This window comes from Phyllopteryx taeniolatus, unplaced genomic scaffold (genome assembly GCF_024500385.1).
Source record: "Phyllopteryx taeniolatus isolate TA_2022b unplaced genomic scaffold, UOR_Ptae_1.2 contig_24, whole genome shotgun sequence".
NCBI lineage: Eukaryota > Metazoa > Chordata > Actinopteri > Syngnathiformes > Syngnathidae > Phyllopteryx > Phyllopteryx taeniolatus.
This window is the reverse complement of record NW_026903162.1, coordinates 2,804,191-2,828,463: the sequence shown is the minus strand read 5'-3', so window position 1 is coordinate 2,828,463 and position 24,273 is coordinate 2,804,191. Positions and strand designations below refer to the sequence as shown.

Sequence of the window (24,273 nt, the reverse complement as noted above, 5' to 3'; positions counted from 1 at the left end):
TGTGTGTAAATAGCGCTGACATTAATTCCCGCTCGGTCCGATGAAATTCTGTAATATCAGTAAATCCTTTTGGAAATATTACCTGGAAAGATGGACAATAATAAAAAAAATACCATGTCAAGTCCCTGAAGTGATTTGCGTGTGTGACTGTTTGGTGCCTATTGTGCGTGAGTGTGGCTTTGTGTGTGCGTCTTCATGCACAGCGGGCGTGCAAAGGCTCGTACATTGCTTGCTCGCGTTAGCACGGAGTTGCCGGATTGAAACGAGCGGCCGCCGCCACCGCCGGCGGCCCGAAGCGCTCTCACACCTTCACAGAAAGTCACACTCGTCACATGTTGTTTTGTCTCTGTTGTCCGATTAATTGATATTATCAAATCTTTACCTATGAACTCATGCTAGATGTTCCGTTCGGGCGCCGCGATCTCGCCGACGTCACAGCAGACTCTCCCGGGTATCTAGCTAGCAAAAAACAACCACATTACTAAGCTGCTAACTAACCAACCAGTAATCTAACTCGAGGCGGCGGAACCTGGATGCAACGGTTTTAGGGATGGAAAGGTTTGCCACCTCCCCTCGACAACCAATGAACTAACCAGCTGACCAACTAACCAACCAACCAACCAACTAATTAACCAAACAAATAACTGACCCACCTGACTAACCTAGCACCCAAATAACTTATCAAATAACTAGCCAACCAAAAAAACAAACAAACAAACAACTGACTAACCAGCCACCCAACTGAAAAACAAAAACAACCAACTTACTAGCCAAACAATTAGCAAGCAACAAGCCTGACAACCAACCAGCTAATTAAATAACCAACTGACCCACCAACCACCCATCCAACTAACAAATCATAGGTCCAAATAAAAAAAAACAACAACCAAGTGACGAACCAACCACCCTATTAACACCTAACTAACCAACAAACAAACTTACTAACCAACATCTAACCCACCAACAAAACAACCAACTAGCTTATTAACCAACCTTTTAACAACACACTAACCACCCTACTTATCAACTGACCAACCAACTTTCCAACTCACTAACCACCCAACCACCTAAATAATGAACTTACAAACTTTCTAACCAATTCTTCGAACAAACGACCCAACTAAACAACCAATCGACCAACTAACTCAGCAACCAGCCAAGGCACCTGGCCCCACAAAACTGTTGTAAGAATGAACTACGTGTCGTAGTTCTGCTACTGCTAACATGAATAAAAGCAGGCTGTCCTCAGAACCAGTATCTCGGACTGCAAGAACCTCCACCAGCATTAGCCAAACAAAGCTTGTCGGCGACTGACCTCGGCGGCGCTGCTCATGCCGTCCTGGCCCTCGCCGGCTCGCACCAGCAGCAGGTAGCGGCGCTGGTCGCTCTCGTAGTCGACGGGCCGGGTCAGGCTGATTTGGCCGTCCTCGGGCGAGATGGAGAACAGGCTGCTGGGGTTGATCAGCAGGCTGTAGCCCATCGGCTGCTTCTGGAAGGAGACGGCCGTCGTCGCCAGGAAGCTGGACACACGTCGCGAATCGAAACGGGTAAGCGTTTTCCAATAAAATCTCTTGGACGAATCTGCCTTTGAAGGACAATTGGAAATACACTAATTGACCCTAAAATGGACGATTTTAACCAAAATGGCTGATTTTCTCCGTCGTTTCCGGGCATAGCTTCTCGAGACCTTTTTGGTGTGTGCAAATAAACAATGATCAAAAAGGAAATCCCCAATTCGAAACCTTGAACTTTTAGAAACTGACTCAAAACCCTAATTTTGAAAGCCTGACACTATATTGAAAACCGTGTCTTAAACTTGTAATTTGAAAGCCAAACACTGGCTTGAAACCCGTATTTTAAACCTTAACCTTTCTGTGATACCCCAATTTAAAACCTTAACCCCTTGAAACCCTAACCCAGGGGATAACGAGACCCATCCAAGGACTCTGGCTGTAATTGCACCATCTTGTCGGACTTTCGGCAGGCGTGTGCGTGTGCGGTGCACGTACGTGTGTGCTAATAAATACGGATCTAGCACGCCATAAAAGGGCGTCCTGCCTTTGTGGCTCAACCTTTTGTTTGCCGCTGTGTAAATCAATAACGCCATTGCAGTAATCACTTTTGTGCCGCTTGTTCAACACACCTTCAAGGCCACGGCCGGCTTTCCGCTGCGGTGTGGTAGCGCTGTTGTCGTCGCCCGAGGCAGATAAGATGAAAAACTTTTTCTTTTTTTTCCTCTGCAAAGGCTTTTATTGAAAAGTTTGACGGCGTTCGGAAAAGTCGCGTGCTGTACCATACACATCGATAGACGATGCTTGGGCAAAACGAAATGATTGCGCGGCATAAATGTTGCACTGTCGTCGCTATTCAACTTTGCTTGAAGCCTTAATTTGAAATCCTACCACAAGGCTTGAAACCCTAACCTATTTAGAAACCTTAAATGCCGCTTGAAACCCTAATTTGAAACCCAAACAATGTCTTGGAAACCTAAACCTGACCCTGCTACAATTGCTGAAAACCCTAACCCACTTGAAACCCGAATCTAGCCTCGAATTCCTCCCTTTTCTTCGAGCCCTAATTTGAAACCCTACATTTTTCTTGAAACCCTAATTTGAAACCTGAACATTTGTTCAAAACCTTAACCCTGGCTTGAAACCCTATTTTGAATCCCTAAGCATATCTTCAAACTAAAACTAAACTCTGGCTTGAAATGCTCATTTGAAACCCTAATCATGCCTTGAAAACATACTTTGAAACCACAATCCTGTCTTAAAGCCCTATTCTTAAACCCAAAATGTTTCTCGAAGGCCTAACTCAGGTGTGAAACCTTAACTCAGACCGGACGAGCGAGCAGGGCGGACTCACGGCTGCCCCTCGGGCGTGTTCTCCGGTATGGCGATGGTGAAGGAGGCGTTGGCGAACTGGGGCGGCCTGGCTCCCGCCACCACCGACACCACGGCCGGGACGCTGCGGCTCCCCAGAAGGTCGGCGGCCACCGCGGTCAGCAGGTACTCGCGGTCGTGCTGCAGCGGAAGCCCGGTGGTCCGCACGTGACCGCTCTTACGGTCCACCTCGAAGCGACCGTCCCCACCTGGACAAAGAATGGCTAGTTCTGAACTTTTATATATTTTTATATATATTTTTTTTAATACAGTAGAGCGCTGACAAAGTAAAGGCTTTTTACATTTTTTGCTACCCTAACTGCGTGGCTGCACCTGGAGCGTTTTTTTTTTTCTCACCAAACTCTCGTTTTCTCCACTGCTTGGTGAGAAACCGGTGTTTTTGGGTCAAATCAACCTTGTAATGCTGAGTGCTAAAGAACGGAAAAAGCTTTGAAAAAAAAAAAATGGCTGGCGATATAGGCTGCCAGTCGACGAGTTCATGAACAAACCTCAGAGGCAATTTCAAGTTGTCAATTAAGCCAACACTGTGAGCTTTTGTAAATATAGAAGGTTAAACCAAAAGCACAAACATGTCCATACAAGAAATATGGAGGTGCTTTCATTGATTTTGTGTGCGGGCGCATGTAGATAGTTCAAAAGAGATACATCCCCTTGAGGGACAATTACAGGCTCTTCTCTCGTCTTCTTCTTCATCTTTGAATTAAAAGTCGCATTTTGCCGAGTCATGACGAAGTTGCGAGTTGAAATGCAAAAACAGCGAAGCGCCGGAAGCTCACGAATAGGGACGTGCATAACAAAAAAAGAAGGGAAAAAAAAGCCAGACGAAGAACGAGTCGAGGCTGTCAGCGTCGACTTGATGGATGAGACGCGACAGCTCGTCGGGGAGAGACGCCGATTTACGCGTTGCTATTCAACGCGCCGACGGCGCGTCGATATGCTTTTGATCGGGGGAGGTGTGCGAGGAGAATCCGCAATAAGGGAGCTGCTGGACTCTCCTGTTACGTGGCGGGTTAAAATGACCCCGATGGCGCAACGCGTAGTGGGTCACATCGACCCGCGGACATGTCTGAAACCTCAACCCAAGCTTGAAGCCCTACCCATAATTTGGAGCCCGAAGACCTGGCTTGAAAACCAAACCCAGCCTTTCAAACAGTAATCTGAAACCCGTTTGACATCTAACTCTGGCCTACTTCAAACCCTAAAATTGTCTTGAACCCTTACCCTAGCTTGAAACCTTAATTTGAAAGCCTAATCTTTTGCTTGAAACCCTATCTCTCGCTTGGAACCCTAATTAAAAAACTTAACGCAAGTCTGCAATTCGAACTTGCTTTCTGTTCCAAATGAAGCGAGAGCGCGACGAGTCGACCCACCGTCGGCCAGGAAAAACTCCACGTCGCCGTTGAGCCCCTCGTCGTCGTCCTGGGCGTGGAGCTGGTAGACCAGAGAGCCGGCTGAGGCGTCGGGCGACACCACGGCCAGGTACGGCGTCGGGACCATGCGCCACTCGGGAACATTGTCGTTCACGTCGGTCACCGTTAAATCCACTCGGACCAGGTACCAGTCGGGACCTGGGGACCGGCAAACAAATGCAGTAGGTTCAACGGGATTTGAGTTTTTCAAATAAATTTGTCAGGAGTCTGGGTTGAAAATGTCTCGCCTTGGTCGAAAATCACCCATTTTTATTATTTTTATTTTTTTATTATTGTGGCTCCTATCAAAAATAAGGATGTCGAACGGACAAAAGTACAGAGGTAAACTGAACCTGCAAAATGGCAAACATTTACAAACGCAAAAACAAATTTGAACTCAACATGGAAATAAAGTAAACAATGAAATAATTGTATTTTTATTCTTTGATTTATATATATATATAATTTTATTTATTTATTTATTTTCAGAAATACAGTTGAAAACGGGTGGCCTTTTTTGTCACTAGTATCAAAAAGAAGCATTTCAAATGGGCAAAACGATGGTGTCCCAAGAAGTCAATTTGCAAACTAAAAACAAAATTACACTGTGAAAAAAATACATTCACAAAAGTACAAAGAAATGAACAAAGTTCCAAAATTGGAACTAGACAAACAAACAAAAAATAGTAGATCCCACATATTTTCCTTTTTATTTTGACTGTATTCTAATTAGTTTGAAAGCAAAATAATACATTAATAATAAATACATACAAATACGTTTATTTAAATTTTTGGGATCATTACATGTACACTGTCTGATTTTCATTCATTCATTCATTCATTCATTTTCTGTACCGCTTATCCTCACCAGTGAAACTTTTTTTAAAAATATTATTAAATATAATTAGTTTGGGCGGCACGGTGGCCGACTGGTTAGAGCGTCAGCCTCACAGTTCTGAGGACCCGGGTTCAATCCCCGATCTCGCCCGTGTGGAGTTTGCATGTTCTCCCCGTGCCTGCGTGGGTTTTCTCCGGGCACTCCGGTTTCTCCCATCCCAACATTGCATTGATTGGAGACTTTAAATTGCCCGTAGGTGTGACTGTGAGTGCGAATGGTTGTTTGTTTGTATGTGCCCTGCGATTGGCTGGCAACCAGTTCAGGGTGTACCCCGCCTCCTGCCCGATGATAGCTGGGATAGGCTCCAGCACGCCCGCGACCCTAGTGAGGAGAAGCGGCTCAGAAAATGGATGGATGGATAATTAGTTTGCAAATTGTTTATATATTTTATTCATTTTTTTATATTAGCAACATGTTTTTTTTGGTTTGTTTTTTTAAATAATGATTATGCAAAACTGTGACTCCTAACGTCTGTCCTCGCTGATTTGGAGCAAGTAATCAATTGCTCACTTCAGTCGGGCGAGTTTCCTAAAGCTCTTAACGTCGCTTGCCATTAAGCCTCTACTAAAACATAGAACGCAGGACGCTCTTATCAAAGTGCTAAAAGATATAAGGTTGAATACTGACTCGGGAAAGGTGTGAATTCTGGTCTTGCAGGACCTCAGTGCGGGTTTTGATACGGTAGATCATAATATACTGCTGAACAGGTTGGGAACGTGGGTAGGACTAAATGGAACAGTCCTTAACAGTTTAGTTAATTCTGTGAAAAGTTTACAATTTGGAAAATCCCTGGAATTTTTGCAACCCGATAGACTGTTTTATTATTTTATTATTATTATATTATATATTTTATTATAATTATATATATATATATATATAACTTAGATAAACTTAGATTGCAAAAACTGCAATTGATTTTGCAAATAATTTCATTATATTATTCTTTTTTAAAAAACTGTCAGGAACATTTAATTTTTATTTTTTTTATTGAAAATAATAATAATTTGGGAAATCCTGTGATAAACAGTATATAACATGGATCAATGGATTTGTCAAAAATGCAGTTCTGATAAATTTCAGTAAAGTGGAAATGTAATGAAAAGGGTAGCTTTACTTAAAAATAAAATAAAATAGAATAAAATAAAATAATATTACCTCTGACATTCTTAACATTTCAGTCTTGTGTGTTTTTGAATGTCACCTCTCTGGCAGGGAAGGAGCCCGAGCTGGTGTGTGAGGTCGAGAAGTTCCGACTCGATATAGTCGGACTCGCCTCAACACACACCTGGGGCTCTGGTACCAGTCCTCTCGAGAGGGTTTGGACTCTCTTCCACTCTGGAGTTGCCCATGGTGAGAGGCGCCGAGCAGGTGTGGGTATACTTATTGCCCCCCGGCTCGGCGCCTGTACGTTGGGGTTCACCCCGGTGGACGAGAGGGTAGCCTCCCTCCGCCTTCGGGTGGGGGGACGGGTCCTGACTGTTGTTTGTGCCTATGCACCAAACAGCAGTTCAGAGTACCCACCCTTTTTGGAGTCCTTGGAGAGGGTGCTGGAGAGCGCTCCCGCTGGGGACTCCATTGTTCTGTTGGGGGACTTCAATGCTCACGTGGGCAATGACAGTGAGACCTGGAAGGGCGCGATTGGGAGGAACGGCCCCCCCCGATCAGAACCCAAGCGGTGTTCTGTTATTGGACTTCTGTGCTCGTCACGGATTGTCCATAACGAACACCATGTTCAAGCATAAGGGTGTCCACACGTGCACTTGGCACCAGGACACCCTAGGTCGCAGTTCGATGATCGACTTTGTGGTCGTGTCATCGGACTTGCGGCCGCATGTCTTGGACACTCGGGTGAAGAGAGGGGCGGAGCTGTCAACTGATCACCACCTGGTGGTGAGTTGGCTCCGATGGTGGGGGAAGATGCCGGTCCGACGTGGCAGGCCCAAACGTATTGTGAGGGTCTGCTGGGAACGTCTGGCAGAATCCCCTGTCAGAAGGAGTTTCAACTCCCACCTCCGACAGAACTTTGCTCATGTTCCGGGGGAGGCGGGGGACATCGAGTCCGAGTGGACCATGTTCCGCGCCTCCATTGCTGAGGCGGCCGACCGGAGCTGTGGCCGTAAGGTGGTCGGTGCCTGTCGTGGCGGCAATCCCCGAACCCGTTGGTGGACACCAACGGTGAGGGATGCCGTCAAGCTGAAGAAGGAGTCCTATCGGGCCTTTTTGGCCTGTGGGACTCCTGAGGCAGCTGATGGGTACCGGCTGGCCAAGCGGAATGCAGCTCTGGTGGTCGCTGAAGCAAAAACCCGGGCATGGGAGGAGTTCGGTGAGGCCATGGAGAAAGACTTCCGGACGGCTTCGAGGAAATTCTGGTCCACCATCCGACGTCTCAGGAGAGGAAAGCAGTGCACCACCAACACTGTGTATAGTGGGGATGGGGCGCTGCTGACCTCGACTCGGGACGTTGTGAGTCGGTGGGGAGAATACTTCGAAGACCTCCAAAATTCCACCGACACGCCTTCCCATGGGGAAGCAGAGTGTGGATTCTCTGAGGCGGGCTCTCCTATCTCTGGGTTTGAGGTCACCGAGGTAGTTAAAAAGCTCCTCGGTGGCAGGGCCCCGGGGGTGGATGAGATTCGCCCGGAGTTCCTAAAGGCTCTGGATGTTGTGGGGCTGTCCTGGTTGACACGCCTCTGCAACATCGCGTGGACATCGGGGACAGTGCCTCTGGATTGGCAGACTGGGGTGGTGGTCCCCCTTTTTAAGAAGGGGGACCGGAGGGTGTGTTCCAACTACAGGGGGATCACACTGCTCAGCCTCCCTGGTAAGGTCTATTCAGGGGTGCTGGAGAGGAGGGTCCGTCGGGAAGTCGAATCTCAGATTCAGGAGGAGCAGTGTGGTTTTCGTCCTGGCCGTGGAACAGTGGACCAGCTCTACACCCTCGGCAGGGTCCTCGAGGGTGCATGGGAGTTCGCCCAACCAGTCTACATGTGTTTTGTGGACTTGGAGAAGGCGTTCGACCGTGTCCCTCAGGGAGTCCTGTGGAGAGTGCTTCGGGAGTATGGGGTACCGAACCCCCTGATACGGGCTGTTCGGTCCCTGTACGACCGGAGTCAGAGTTTGGTCCGCATATCCGGCAGTAAGTCGGACTCGTTCCCGGTGAGGGTTGGACTCCGCCAAGGCTGCCCTTTGTCGCCGATTCTGTTCATAACTTTTATAGACAGAATTTCTAGGCGCAGCCGAGGCGTAGAGGGGGTCCGGTTTGGTGGCCTCAGTATTGCATCTCTGCTTTTTGCAGATGATGTGGTTCTGTTGGCTTCATCAAGCCGTGACCTCCAACTCTCATTGGAGCAGTTCGCAGCCGAGTGTGAAGCGGCTGGGATGAGAATCAGCACCTCCAAATCTGAGACCATGGTCCTCAGTCCGGAAAGGGTGGCATGCCATCTCCAGGTCGGGGATGAGATCCTGCCCCAAGTGGAGGAATTCAAGTATCTTGGGGTCTTGTTCACGAGTGAGGGAAGAATGGAACGGGAGATCGACAGGCGGATCGGTGCAGCGTCTGCAGTGATGCGGACTTTGTATCGGTCCGTTGTGGTAAAGAAAGAGTTAAGCCGAAAGGCGAAGCTCTCAATTTACCGGTCGATCTTCGTTCCTACCCTCACCTATGGTCATGAGCTGTGGGTCTTGACCGAAAGAACAAGATCCCGGATACAAGCGGCCGAAATGAGTTTCCTCCGCAGGGTGTCCGGGCTCTCCCTTAGAGATAGGGTGAGAAGCTCGGTCATCCGGGAGGATCTCAGAGTAGAGCCCCTACTCCTCCGCATTGAGAGGAGCCAGATGAGGTGGCTGGGGCATCTGATTCGGATGCCTCCCGGACGCCTCCCTGGTGAGGTGTTCCGGGCATGTCCCACCGGGAGGAGACCCCGGGGACGACCCAGGACGCGCTGGAGAGACTACATCCTTCGGCTGGCCTGGGAACGCCTCGGGATCCCCCTGGAAGAGCTGGATGAAGTGGCTGGGGAGAGGGTAGTCTGGGCGTCCCTGCTGAAGCTACTGCCCCCGCGACCCGACCCGGATAAGCGGTAGAGAATGGATGGATGGATGGTGTTTTTGTATAATTTTAAGTGCAATATTACATTTGTAGTTCACCCCCCAAAAAAATCATTTCAATGTTCTTTGTAGCTAACAAAAATAAATAAATAAAAATGTGCCCATTGTTCTGCGATGCATTAGCAGCTCGCGCCGGCGCCACAAAACGGACATTTTCCATGTTTCCATCAAAGGTTAAAGCAGAAAGGCGACATTTTGTCTGGAAGGAGGATGAATCAGGCCCCTTTTGTGTGTTGTGGCCCCATTGTGCTCGCCACAAATGGCAACATGTTGCGATGGTGAGGTTTACACGACTGATGAAGACTTTGTGTCCCCGTAAGAAGCGCGGAACATAAGAGAGATGCGGTCTTTACGAACGTGACGCTTGGAATGTATGGATGAACGTGATCATGCTTGAAAGCATGATGTGAAACCCCAAACCTGGTTTGTAACCCTATTTTGAAATTCCAACCTCGGCTTGAAACCCTACTTTGAAACCCGAGGCTTAAAAAAAAATTCATTTGAAACCTAAACCGTGCTTTAAAACTCTAACACAGCCTTGAAACCTTAATTTGAAACCCTAACCTTAGCTTGACTTTTAAACCCTATCGTGAAACCCTAATTTGAACCACAAACCCTGACCGAAAACTTTATTTTTAAAACGTAATACAGACCTAAAGCCCTAAAAGCCTTATCTTTGTTTCAGATCACAACCCTGTCTTGTAACACAAATTTCAAACCGCAAACCAGGCTTTAGACCCTAATTTGAAACCCTAAACCGTGTTAAAAACCCAAACATTGGCTTCAAACCCCACTTTGGAACTCTACTCTTGGTTTCCAACCGTAATTTGAAACGCCGAGCGTGCTTGAAACCATGACCTGAACATTTCTCGCTTTTTATCCCACCTTGTGTCATTGCAAGGAATGTTGAACAAAAGCGAGGTGCGCTGTTTACAAGCACGACGGTTGTATAGAAGGTGAGGGCAGGTCAACCCAGCGGAGACGGAGGTGCGCGTTTAAGCGCCAAAGCGGAATGACTGGATGAATGTGCGCTCGCCAGCCATTGTAAAAAAAAAGCTCTTGAGAAAAAGTGAGTTTATGCAAAGGCTGGAAGAAAACAGAACGCGTTCATTTTCTTCTTCAAATCGCTATTTTGTTTGCGTAAGATAAACGCACTTAAAAAAAAAAAAAAAAAACCTGAAGGCTGTTTTCCTATGCAGCGATTAAAACGGCAGTAAATCCACACATAGCACTTTTCTTTACTTTGACTTTTATACGCAACTTGAAAACCCGAAGTCTTTGACCCTCTCCATTGTTTGAAACGCTAACCTTCATTTCAAACGTGAACTTGAAACCCTAAACCTGGCTTGAATCCCGAATTTCAAACTCCATGCCTCCGCACACCCGGCGACAGTGCGCCGTGAACAGCCACAGCGGCCAGCGCAACGCACCCTAACCCTTTTTAGGAAATGTATAATCAATTATAAGAGAAATAAAAGAAAGGCGAACAACTTACCCGACGACTTGTGAGAATTGTGACATGACGTGACATACACGGTTGTTTTCCAAGCTCACACATGTTGACATCTCCTCTCAGACCAATCTCAGTCCAATTCCTTCTTTTTAACTTGTGTTGCTAACCGGAGTTAAATAATCCGGCCAAGAAACTATAATATTTTCGATTTGGGAGAGGGTGTGCGTGTCCCCGCGAGCCTCTGTGTGTACAGTAGATGATTGTCCTGCCTTCTGTTAATACACTTTCTCATTGGCTATCCTTGTCCTGCCATGCCAAGTTTTAAAATAATAATAAAAATTGCATTAGAGGCATTAGACTGGGCCAGAGAACGATGATTTTTCAAAACATCACTCCAATGACATGCTACTGTCAGGTCATAGAGACAGTTTTAACATACACGGCAACATTTATTTATTTATTTTTTTTTTTTGGAAACAGCAAACTCCAACTTTAAAACCACAAGCCGTCTTTATGCGAAGAGACTCAACCCCCCAGAGCGACATTGCTTCATACTTTACTTTTTATACTACATTTTTCATCATTTCCTTGGGGATTTGTGTGTGTGTGCGTGTGTGTGTGTTAACAAATTCAAACCAAACTCCACTGTCAATATCATTCATTGGGTGCATACATAAGATATTGTAAGACGTGTGTCCTTACGGCGCTATATGATCGAAATGAAATCGCTATTCCAAAGGCGGCTTTGTGGGTTTTTTCTTCCCCTTTTCACTTTTTTCTTGATGCCTTAGACAACAGTGATATGGCGGCTGCATACCAACAAGTCATGACAATCAGTGTGTGCCGCTATCTATGAGGGGCCGTTAGGGACATTATTCAGGATTAGCTCTCACACTTACTATTCAAATGCTTTCACACGCGCACAAACTACTGAAAGGCTCTCATAAGGACTACTCACTCTCATTTACACTACTAAAATGCTCTCATTTACACAGTCAAATGCTCTCATTTACACTACTCAAATGCTCTCATTGCACTAGTCAAATGCTCTCATTTACACGACTCAAATGCTCTCATTGGCACGACTTAAATGCTCTCATTGGCACTACTCAAACGCTCTCATTGACACTTCTCAAATGCTCTCATAGTCACGCGTCTTGCTCTCATCCACACTACTCAAATGCGTTCACGCGAGCATGTCCGTCACATTCTCGGACACATGACTGGCATTCACGAGTTCATGTCAATCATGCACACATGTGAATAGTGTACATCTTTTATTAGGTAGTTAAATTCAAAAAGTGAAATTATAGAGACGAACTGCACACTGCACACACTCAGAGTGAAGTATTTCATATTTAAAGAGACGCCATTATTCGTTCGCAGATGCTGCCGAATAAATGTGCCTTTCGGGCTAAAGCGCAGTGGACGTGTGTTTACTCCTGGACTCAAGACAGAGTTTCAACACCGCTGCGTTACAATCTGAAACGCATACGGTTCGTTGCAGGCAGGATGGCCGGATAGTCGCGTTTAAGCTCCTTTGCGCCGGTGTACCTAAGGAGGTGTCCAAAGGGAATGAAGGAATTTAATTGTTGTAGTGAAACTCGTTTCATAGATATGCACTCCAGACTTCACACAGTCAGTCAAATATTTAATGACTTTTTTAAATATAGGTACATCTCAATAAATTAGAATATCGTTGAAAAGTTTTTCTTCAGTACACCTTGAGTGATTACAGGCTGAAGTACTTTTCAGAGGGAAAATTCCAGCCTAATTTCTACATTAAAAATCACTATTTCTTGAATTAATTCTCTATTTTGCTTGATGTTATATTTTAGTTTCCCATTATGGGGAATTTTTTTATTTGCTATGTGCTACAATCATCAAAATAATACATGTTTTAAATATGAAATACTTCACTCTGAGTGTGTGCAGTGTGCATTTCATCTCTATAATTTCACTTTTTAAATTGAACTACCTAACAAAAGATTGACACTATTCACGTGTGGGCATGATTGACATGAACTCGTGAACGCCAGTGTTGTGTGCGAGAATGTGATCGACGTGCTTGCGTGAACGCATTTGAGTAGTGTTGATGAGAGCAAGACGCGTGCGTATGAGATAATTTGAGTAGGGTCAATGAGAGCATTTGAGTAGTGTAAATTAGAGCATTTGACGAGTGTAAATGAGAGCATTTGAGTAGTGTCAATGAGAACATTTGAGTAGTGTAAATGGGAGCATTTGAGTAGTGTAAATGAGAGCATTTGACTAGTGTAAACAAGAGCATTTGACTAGTGGAAATGAGAGCATTTGAGTAGTGTCAATGAGAGCATTTGAGTAGTCATCGAGAGCATTTGAGTAGTGTTAATGAGAGCAAGACTTGTATGTATGAGAGTGTTTGAGTAGTCCTTATGAGAGCCTTGCATACACACACACACACACGCGAATAGAAGTGGTGTATAAAGTGGATATAAGTGTAGAGTGAAAAAGTAAACAAATAAGAACTGCATCCACAGGAGCTGCTTTGCCTCCAGCTGCCTCCACTCAAGTATTAGTAACACCCCACCCCAAAAAAATAAAATAAAATAAAATAACTCACAATGTGGTTTCGTTTATGGACTCATCTCATCTCATGAATGTTGGCCTTTATAACAGGACAATGCGCTCACTTAAGCTCTTTGAAAGATGCTTCTAAAACTAATGCAGCGTTTTCACTGAGAAGTGATGGACTGTTTTAACACCATACGACAGTACACTCTACAAGCCCGATTCTTCTTAAATGGCGTTAAATTGGCTCCATGTGCAGACTTATTGTATCGCTAAACGTTTGATAGGCTCTCGTAAAAATTCCCATTCAGTCACGCTAAATGTTTAAAATCTTACCGTTATGTGTGCTTTTTGAGCAGAAGAAAAAAACGTATGGGCCAAAAGTAACATTGACCTCTCGCACAGTAAAAAAAAAAAAAAACCTCGCACACACACACACACACACTAACAAACCTCTCACACAATACAGCTATTTTGGTGACTTTGGTGATGAGATTTTTTTTTATGGCATTGAGACGTGTTTTGGTGTAAGTGAAGTTTTTTTGTTGCATGTGAGAGGTTTGTTGGTGTGTGTTTGAGAGTTATATTTGTACATGTGAGAGTTTTTTGGTGTGCATTGGAGACATTTTTTTATGCATGAGCGGGTTTTTTAGGTGAGTGTGAGAGGAATCTTTAAGTGTGAGTGAGTTTTTTTGGGTGTGTGTGAGAGTAATTTTTTTATATGTGAGACTTTTTTGGGTGCTAGTAAGTAAGTGAGTTTTTTGGGTGAATGTGGGAGTTTGATTTTTGAGTGAGAGGTATTTTGGTGTGTGTCAGATGTTTTTTTTGTGTGGGTACGTGTGTCAGTGTGGTGTATGTGTGAGTTTTTGTAAGTGTTATTTTTGGCACCTCATAGAAAGTGGGCTGCGTTTGTGTTGCTCCACTGCGGGGCCCGACGTCTTCTCGGGGTCGGAACGATCTCTCGCTAGCACAAAACGATTCGACGCAATGCTGCCGGCTGCACGCCTCGCTAAAAAAGTCTCGACTGAACTTTTGTGTGTGTTCACCTTTTTTCTGTTTGGGTTCATGATGTGAAACTGTGTTAAAATAGTTTTCATGTTTTGTTTCTTTGTGGGGAAAGTCTGAACGGAACTTTTGTGTGTGTTTGTCTCTGTTTGGGTTCAAAATGTGAAACTGTCTGTGTCAAAAAAGTAAAATGTGTTTTTGGACGCTATTATCTGAAGCTAAATTTAAAGTATACAGAATTCTGCATTTGAGCCGACATGGATCCATCCCACTCGGAACTTTAGAAACCTACAAAAAGCTTTTTCGGTCTTCTGGATTTGCAAAATGTCTGTGGAATCCAAACCAGCAGGTCAAGCAGGTCACACAGGTCTGAACGAGACAGGAAAGGAAGCAAAGGAGGCAAGGAAACGTGAGAAGACAGATGGACGAGTGTAATTAAATGTTGAGTGTGAGGATGACAAAGATCTAACTCGCTGGCGTCTGTAATGCGCTCCGACGAAGCGCTGACGGCTTACCGGGAAATGTCAATTTAACAAAGACAATTTCAGCGCTCAAATTGAAACAAATGACTGCGCCGGGCAGTTTCCCGCGCTAACAGCGGCTAATGTGCTAGGCTTGGAATTCGGCATTACAACAACAGAGCCGTCACTTTGATATAACAGCCAGTTGGGGAAAAAGATGGATTTTGTGCAAGCGGAAATTGTTGGGACGGTGCTGAACGTTGTGTATTTTACATCAGGCACCTTGTTGTCCTAATATCATATCCTCCCCCTTCTAAGATGCTAAATTAATACGAAGCTTTTTCAGACATCCAACCTCAGCCTCTGCTCAGATCGGCGTACAACCGAGGTCCTGTGATGTAACTTTAACAAGCAGCATCATTAATGAACAACAAACAAGGCTCAGAATGACGGACCGCTTTATTTATCTGCTCTAAAACTCGCTTGAGTGACTTTGTCTTTTAATCAGACCTTCTTTACCGTGCAAAGCTTCTCTAATTGGTCCCGTTGAGATGAGTTCATTTTTACAAGACGTACCATGATGCCCAACATTACAAAACAGGAAGTAGTTGGCCCAAGTCTTAAAAAAAATAAATAAATAAGAACTATATTTCATATTATTGTAAGCCACTGGAACATTTTGATCATTAACAGTGTGCTTAAAAATAATTTCTTGATTTTGAAATCAATGTTTAACGAGGGAAAAAGTGAATTCAAAAAAACTTATTCTCATAGCAACAGGCCATTTTTTTTTCCTGGAAAAGACGCCATTTTCCAAAAAGGGACGAAGTATATTCTCGAAAAGGTAAGCCTTTAGTTCTTGAAAATAAATATGACTTTATTCCTGCAATAATACAACTTTTGTTTTAAAAACTTTATTCACGCAGGGATGTCAGATTTATGGGTTGATATGTAACAATCATATCAGAGCTTTGAATTGGCTTGAAGCTGTTAGTGTGGAGTACTTTGCTTTATTATGTTTTGTTCTATTAGCATGATGGTCTTCATGTGTACGACTACTGTATACGCACTTTTTTAAACAATACAACGTAATTTATTGCAAATTATTTTGCGGAGCCCAGTTGGAGAACCATTGCTTAATTGAGCTAAAAGCCTAAGTCTAGTACTTGCTACATGCTATATGCTCCTCACAGTTCCGATGAGGTAATTCCTCTTCTCTACGGATGAGCTCAATGCAGTTAAAGTATGCTGAGATCAAGCAGAGACCGTCTGTCCATGAGTCAAACTTGGAGCGAGAGCTTCGAGCGAGGCATCTGCCGCCGCCGTTCTCAAACATCCAGAGCTCCAGCCTTGACGTTAACTTCCTCGCAGGTCACAGTTGAAAAAGCAAACGCTGCAAACGTTCGAGTTTAAGTTAAACGTTTGATGTCTACATCATTTGGCCCTACTACGAAGACGGTCATATTTGATTTGGCAGCTAGCGTCAAATTCAAATTCATTCATTCACAGCATGTTGTCCAGTTCCTGAAGAAGAAAAGCAGCCCCAGACAATCACACTACCACCACCATGTTTGACTGTTGGTATGATGCTGTTTGTAAATGACATTTTATGACATCTATTGAGGTCATTACTTTTATCACTGGTCTACTTTGGGTGTTGTATTTTCAAGACAGTGCATGATATGCTGAATAAAACAAGCCAATGTCAGCTTTGTTCTGTTTTTTTTTTTGTACCCATCTTACAATAGGCATCCCTTGATGTCGTTCTGTTTAGCCTAGGAGTACGTTGATGCCATGCTTTCAAGACAGTGCATGGCATTCTGTATATCACAACTTGAATGCAGAAAGCAAGCTTACAAGGCTTCCTCTAGGTGTCCAAATACCTTTGTCCATCTATGATAGCAGTAATTTCATCAGTTTGAGTCTTTTCCTCCCATTAAAAAAAAAAAAAAAAAAAAAAACACCTGCTGATTGATTAGATGTGAGCTGTTGTTATTTACCTTCCTGCCGTCGGGGCCAGTAAATTCTACAAAAGAAGTTTTTGTGGGCCCCCCAGGAAACAACAATTACATCCGCAGTCCTGCGGCACGGACGCAGGGGGGCCGTAATGGCGGCCCGCCCTCCATTAAAGGCAAATCACGTCCGTTAGCCACGGCCCCCCCCCCCCCTTCTTTGCACACAAATCTTGCGGCTAACATGTTGCTAAATCAGGCGCTTCATTTAAGGCAGCTCCATCTCAGCCTGGCTGGAGAAAGGAGAGATGTGTCAACTGTTTTTTTTTTATTTGTAGACAAATATTGATGAGAAGTAAACACCCACAGACACACACACACACAAGTAGTGGAGTGCAATGGAAATTTACCAGGCTCACGTATAAAAGTCTACTTTTTTGTTCAGAAGTGACAAGCATTCAATGGCTAGCATGAGACGTTAACGTGGCATGTTATCATTAAACATCACTAACAGATGGACTCAAACGCACGACACCAGTCGAAGAAGCTTGATATCAACATCAGTTGTTTACAAAAAGTCACTGTCACAGGTTTAATAACAAAACATAACACAAAGCACTGCCTTTTGTTCACACGTGACAAAGATTTGGTGGGTGGCACAATACCAAGCTCCCTTTGGAGTATTCATTTTCATTCCGTGTTCCTTTCTTTTCAAACATCACAGTGACATACATCTCAAACAAAGTCATTTGTTTACAAAAAGCTGCTCCATATGTCACTTTAAATGAGGTCGAGCACTCAGATATTTTTGTCCTTGTGTAGTATGACAACATAGACATGATGATTCAAAACATAATACAAATATAACATCTACCTTTTGTTCACAAGTGACTAGCATTCAGCAGCTAGCACAACAAGCTAATTTAGCAGGCTGTATATTGACTCAGCACTCCTTCTGGTCGAATATCACAAACATGTTGATTAAAACCTAAATTAACCTAAATCACAGTAATTTGTTCACAAAAAGCTATTTGATTTGCCAAGTTAGTCCTTCATTGCTGGTGGATATGAGGTCTAACACTGATATGATGATGAAACATACAGTATGATGTCAAAAAGTACACACATATATCACTCTACCTTTTGTTCACAAGTGAAACGCATTTGGTGGCTAGCAGGAGAAGCTAACTTCGTACACAGAACTCTTCCTCGTCAAACATCACATCTCAATGCACGCCAACAGTCACACAAGCTAGATATTAACGACATTTGTTTACAAAAAGCTGCTAGCTATGCCGCGTTAATCCTTCGATGCTCTCTGAAATGAGGTCACGCAACTTTTGGGCCATTCCACTTTCAAAGTAGCTAAACATGACGAGATGTTTGTCGAAAACGATAACACCCGTCCGTGAGTTTTTATTTTTTTTTTGTTTTTTTTTTTTTTTTGTTTTTTTAACATCAGCACGGGAACGGCAACAAACATCGGCGCGTGAAAGAAGCTAACGGGATTATTAAATGGATTATTAATGAGCAGGCGTGAGAGGATTAGCCGGATGCTTTGAAGTCGATTTGAGGAGGAAGACGTTGACTTCTCCTACTTCCCCCTCCTACTCCCGTGAACGAAGGTTCAGCATCTAACCTGCTTTTTTGTTGACAATCTCACCATTTTCCCACTTTTATAATCACTCTTCATCCCACGGCTGCTTCCACTTTACAATCCCGCTAAGAGGAGTCCAATTGAAAGAACTGCACATTGTTTTACAACCACATTTCCATCCCATATTTTCTTTCTTATCGCCCTGCGGCACGCTCGCGCAGCATTCAAGGTCTTTATTGGAGGTCGGCGTCTAGTGGAGAGGAGCAGTTTCAGTTATAATAAATCCTCTCAACGATGTCCACTTTATTGTACACTAAAAGGAAAACAGCAACTTTTTAACTGTTCAAATAGTGGGAAATAAGTCACGTTTGTCCATCGGTTGCATGTCATGTTGGCTAATGCAGCTAACAAAACGCTGTCGCCGATAATTAGCACAAAGTTCAAATGTGTCCTCAAAGGTCAATTCGGCCAATCGGAAGGCCAAAAATAGTCACTTCTGCAAAGCATAAAAATGGAGCGCCACAGTAAAGCGGAGACCGTGGAGTACTGCAGAATTATGGCACAGCTAATGATAGCATGTTTATGCTATCAATGCGTATGTTTTACCGATACAATGGCTAATTTGCTCAACCAATGAGAAGGTGTGCGGAGAACGAGGGCAGCTGCAGCCAAGTGGAGACTAAGGCACATGAAGGAGCTAATCCATCTTTAGCATGTGTTTATATTTGTTAGTTCTAATCTTTTATCCTTAAACATTACAATGACGAATTGTTCAGCCAATGAGAAAAAGGAAAATGAGGGCAGCTGCAGTAAAGTGGAGACTAAGGCACATCAGCAAGCTAATGTAACATTAGCGCGTTTATTTTCTGTTATTTCTAACCTTGTGTCTTTGAACATTACAATGATGAATTATTCAGCCAATGACATCGAGGACAATGAGGACAGCTGCAGCGATGTGGAGACTAAGGCACATCAGCAAGTTAATCTAACATTAGCATGTGTTTATTTTTTGGTTTATTTCTAGCCTTGTATCCTTGAACTTCAAAATGACGAATTATTCAGTCAACGACAGCGAAGACAAGGAGGACAGCTGCAGCGAAGTGGAGACGAAGGCACATCAGCAAGCTAATGTAATGTTACAATGCATAGGCTCCCCTGTAAAATGTCTTATTTTACTTTAATTAGCAGTTGAGCGTCTCCAGATGCTAATTAGCCATTAATACAAGACCCAAATCAAGCGTGTCGTTGCCGGAGATAAGCCAGAGAACATCCTCTCCAGGCTTTTATGGAGATTACGGGCAAATATTGACGACAATGCTTCCCCTCCTCCTCGTCGCCCGTCAAAGTGATTGATGGAGGGCCGCGTGAAGACGGCGGTTTCGAAAGGCTCATCGAGGTCAGTCGCTCACGGCAGCGTCGCTTTGTGTCACAGGATCGGAACAAAAAGTTTTCTTGCCGTTTTGTGGCCTCTTGTCTCGTTACCTTTTGTGGAAATCGTCTACTAATGATCTGTACTATTACAAAACTGAGACAATTCCAAGCGAGTCCTTTGTATTATTTTTAATTTTATAATTACTAGCAGTGGGACTGGATTTTATCAAATTAATGAGAGATTTGTAATCAAATGCAAACATCTGACACAAGAAGCAATTATTTTTTATTAAAACATATTTTGGTTGACAAAGAGCAATACGCTTACCATAATATTAAATGTTTGCTTTGAGAATAAAATGTTTGTTTTTTTTCCTTTAGGAGAAAAAAGTCGGAATGTTATGAAAATTAATTTATATTTATATTCCAGAATTGTATTTTATTTTATTAATAATCATACTTCTCCAGAATTACATTTATTCATTTTTTTTGCAAATAAACCTTTGTCTTTACAACAAAGTCGTGTTTTGTGAGAATAATAAAAGCAATCAGGTGAAAATACATTTTTAATTTTTGAGAAAGGGGTGCACTTTTAAGAGAAAAAAGTTTTCACTTTTGGAAAAACAAACTCTGAACTTTGTGAAAATATTTTTGAAAAAAATATATATTTTTTTTATTTTATTCTTTAAAATAAAGTCATTCTTTCACCAAAACACGTCATATTTTTTGAGGAGAATGAAAAAAAGAAAACAAAATGGAATCTGTGCATTGTACCGTATTTTTTTTTTTGACTTACATTTTATTTTCTGAGAATAAAGTTGGAGGGAAAAAGTGAAATAAAGTCAATTTTCAAGAGTATTTTTTTCCAGAGTAAGTCATATTTTTGGGAGAATAATTTTTTTTTGTTTTTCCTTCAAAAAGATGTACTTTCTTTGTTTTTTTTTTGATGTTTTTAAAAAGAACTTTGTAGTTTTTCACTCCCACCCTCACAGTGGCGACGTGACGCTCCATTGGCCCGAGGACGAGCGCGTCCTTCGCATCGGCGTCACTCCCTCCCGTCGTATCGCGTCCGTCCCGGTCACGCGCCGTCGTCGTCCTGTTTGTGGCTTTGCGTCACGCCGCATTCAGGGCGGACCCAACCCAGCTGGCGTCCTCCAGCGCACAAATGCGGCAGCTGGTGCCCGGTCTGGAACGGTGACGTGACAATCGCCGCACGAAGATTAATCGTTGACGTCGAGTTAGGGTTTTAAGCTGAGCTGTTTTTGCAATTCACTCAAAATCATGAGTTCTTGCTTTTTTTTGTTTTTATTATTATTATTTTTATTCAGAATGTCGTATTGCTTTGATTAAAAGAAAGCTGCAAAATTAAGATAATTTTCTTAAAGAATAAAGATGTATTTTTGGAGAATACAGTAGTAATATTATAAAGATGTTTTTTTTGTTTGGTTTTTGTTTCAAAAAAATAACTCAGTCGTTTTTGTCCAGAGAAAATTTATTTTTTTGTCAATAAAGGTGCATTTTCCAGGATAAAGAATAGTAATTATTATTATTTTACTGAAAATCTGACTTTCCTTTTTTATTCACCAATTTTACTTTTTTTAATATGAATTATTCCGGAAGACATACCATACTACTGTCGAAAAGAATATCACTTTATTAAAAAAAAAATGTACATTTGCTTTTTTTCCCAAGAAAACGTCATTGAACAAATAGTCTTATTTTTTGAGAATGTTTAACTTTTTTTATGAGAATTATTTTTATTTCCTTTGAGATTTTTTTCAAGAATGAATCCCACTTTTTTCATTGGTAACTATTTTTTTTCTCAATAGTTGTATTTTTTTATTTAAAAAATTCACAATCTCATGTTGAAACATTTGTCAATTTAAAAAAACAACAACATATTTTTAGAAAATTTTATTTTTTTCAATGAAGAAGTCCAAATGATGACAATAAATTCTAATTTTATGGTTATTATGAGATCAGATTATTATGATTTTATTATTTTTATTTCTATTATAAGATTATGATGAGAATTTTGACCTGACAGTCTGAACTCTTAAATAAAGTCATTTTTTTCATGAATAATTCATATTATTTCAAGAAAGATATTGGAGTCTCATAAGAATAAAATCATATTCTATAAAGATCAATAAAGTTGGGGAAAAATATGATTTGCAAGAAAAAAGTAAAAAAAAAAAAAGAAAACTCTCAATCTTATGAGAATTAGTTAAAATTTTTTAAGATTATTACAAGAACCAAGTTGTATATTTTTGACAATTCAGATTTTTTTTTAGAATAAAGTCAGATTTTGTTTTTCTGGAACAAATTATTTCAAGGAAAATAGTGGAGTCGTATGAGAATGAATTATTTCTTTTAATATAAAGACAATAAAAACCATGCAGTAATGAAGTTGTATTTCCGACAAGAAAAAGTCTGAATTTTACAAGATAAAAGCTGAAATTAAACCAAGGAAATATTCCAAGTCAATTCAAAATTTGAAGTCATTTAATTTTTTTCCAGGATGCCGATTGACCTCCGATTAATTCAGATTTTTTTTCCCTCCGTAAGAAATAAATGAAAATCCCTGAAGGAATATTAAACCAGTTGACAGGATGGTGTACCTAATGAGGTGCTGAAAGCAGTCACAAATCGTGAACGTTCGTGCATTGCTGTCCTTCCGGCAGCGGGCGAGTAATGCGGCAATTTGAGGGGAGTGCTCGTTAATTTGCGCCGAACGGCTTAACGTCGCCGCTTAATGTCGCCGTCATCAGTCAGAGCACGATCTCCACGCACGCTTGCAACGTTCTTCATCCCACAGGACGTGTTTCTCTCCTAATGATTTCCTGCGGAAGGCGCAAACGTCACCGGCGTGTTTCTTGTTAGCGTCTCGTGTTGAAAAATGAGCTCTGATTGTTTGCCGTGGATTATCGGCGAATGACGGACGGAGGAGGGAGCTAACGGTTTACACGTCAATCTAAGGCCATGTCTTTTCTAAAAGGATTGAGTTTATTTAGAGATTTTTATTTTCATATTATATATTTTTTTTATTGAAACAGTTGGTATCATACAGGAATATATTGTAGTTTTTTCAAGAGCAAAATTTATATTAAAAAAAAAAAAACTGATGAGGAATGAAGTTAAAGTTTGTTATTTTCCATGACTAAAATTGCATTTATTCACCTCAAAATTTAAAATATTACTTTGAAACAGTATGTAATTTCCCACGCTAAGTTTGTATTTTCTTGAAGAGAAAAATATTTTTGTTTCAAAATAAAATGTGGATTTTATTTGGTTGGATGTCTATTTTACCCAGAATAATTTTGCATTTTCTTCAGGGACTTCCTTTATGATATGGATTTCTTCTAGAAAAAAAATTAAATAAATATAAATATGAAATTTAACAAAAATATAATTTTCAACAATAAATGTGTATTTTCTTCAAGAAAATGGTGTCTTTGAAGAACAATGTTTTAGATTTCTTGAGACTAAATGAACAATTTGTAACACAAAACAATATTATATTATATCATCATATTATTTTGAGAATAAATTGGTCATTTTTAGAATTAATGTGTTCCTCCGATAATAAATGTGTATTTTTTTCAAGAATACTTTTCTTGAATTTACATATATTTGCATTTTTTTTAAGAATAAAGTCATGTTTAAAAAAATACATTGAGAAAAAAATCCAGATCAGTTACTACCTCAACACACGCACACACAGACACACACACACCTTGAAGCGTGTGTTGTTCATCTCCATCAAACGTGTGCGAGCTCATCAGCGTTGACAGCCGCGTTGCACATCGGCTTCACCCGGGCGACGACACCCTCGGACGATAACGCGGATTGGCAGATGCGAGTCCCGCCCGCGGTCATGCCGTCCGCGCTCACAACAACAACAACAACAGCAGCAGCAAGAAAACAACAACAGCAAGAAAACAACAACGACAACAAGCGAGTTGAGCGTACGCCGTGTACGCCTTGGCGCTGCTTTAGAGCTTTTATCATCACCCTCAAGTCTGTTGAAGCATTTTGCAAACCATATGTACCAACATTATGCTCCAGACACATTATAAAGTGCGCACGCACACACACACACACACACTCACTGAGTCGAGAGTTGCGAGTCCCTGAGGAAACAACACAATCACTGCCAATTAGGATCACTGTCCACACAGTGAATACCAAATTTAGTCTAAATAAATTATTTTTAAACATTCTCGAATAAATCCCCCCCAAAATATTTTGTTTTAAATGTTCTTGAAATAAAAATTAAAAAAATTAATCATCTAAACTTGAAAAAAATTAATAATCATTTACTCTTGAAAAAAAGCATTCATGTTTATTCTAAAAACAATATTAATTGATTTTCAAAAATTAAAAAATCATGATCATAAAATACCCATTTGTTTTAGAAGTAACGCTCCCTTGTTCTACCAAAATATTACATTAGACTGCGAAAAAAAAGCTAATTTAAAACTGAACAAAATGCAGCTAGGATTGAAAAAGATCACGTTTTGCATTACTTTGAATTTTTTTTAAATTAAATTAAAAATGCACCCCAACC

The 24,273-nt window shown here is 41.8% G+C and overlaps 1 protein-coding gene across 1 annotated transcript in view; it reads right to left on the bottom strand.

The window, feature by feature from the left end:
• si:ch211-186j3.6 (neural-cadherin) overlaps positions 1–24,273 on the bottom strand; it is a 207,125-nt gene that overhangs the window by 146,119 nt on the left and 36,733 nt on the right. The window contains exons 2-4 of the mRNA XM_061764771.1: positions 4,274–4,471; positions 2,866–3,091; positions 1,316–1,520 (exon numbers count right to left, since the gene is read on the bottom strand). Of these exons, the coding sequence (XP_061620755.1) occupies positions 1,316–1,520; positions 2,866–3,091; positions 4,274–4,471 (629 nt within the window). The remainder of the gene's footprint in view (positions 1–1,315; positions 1,521–2,865; positions 3,092–4,273; positions 4,472–24,273) is intronic.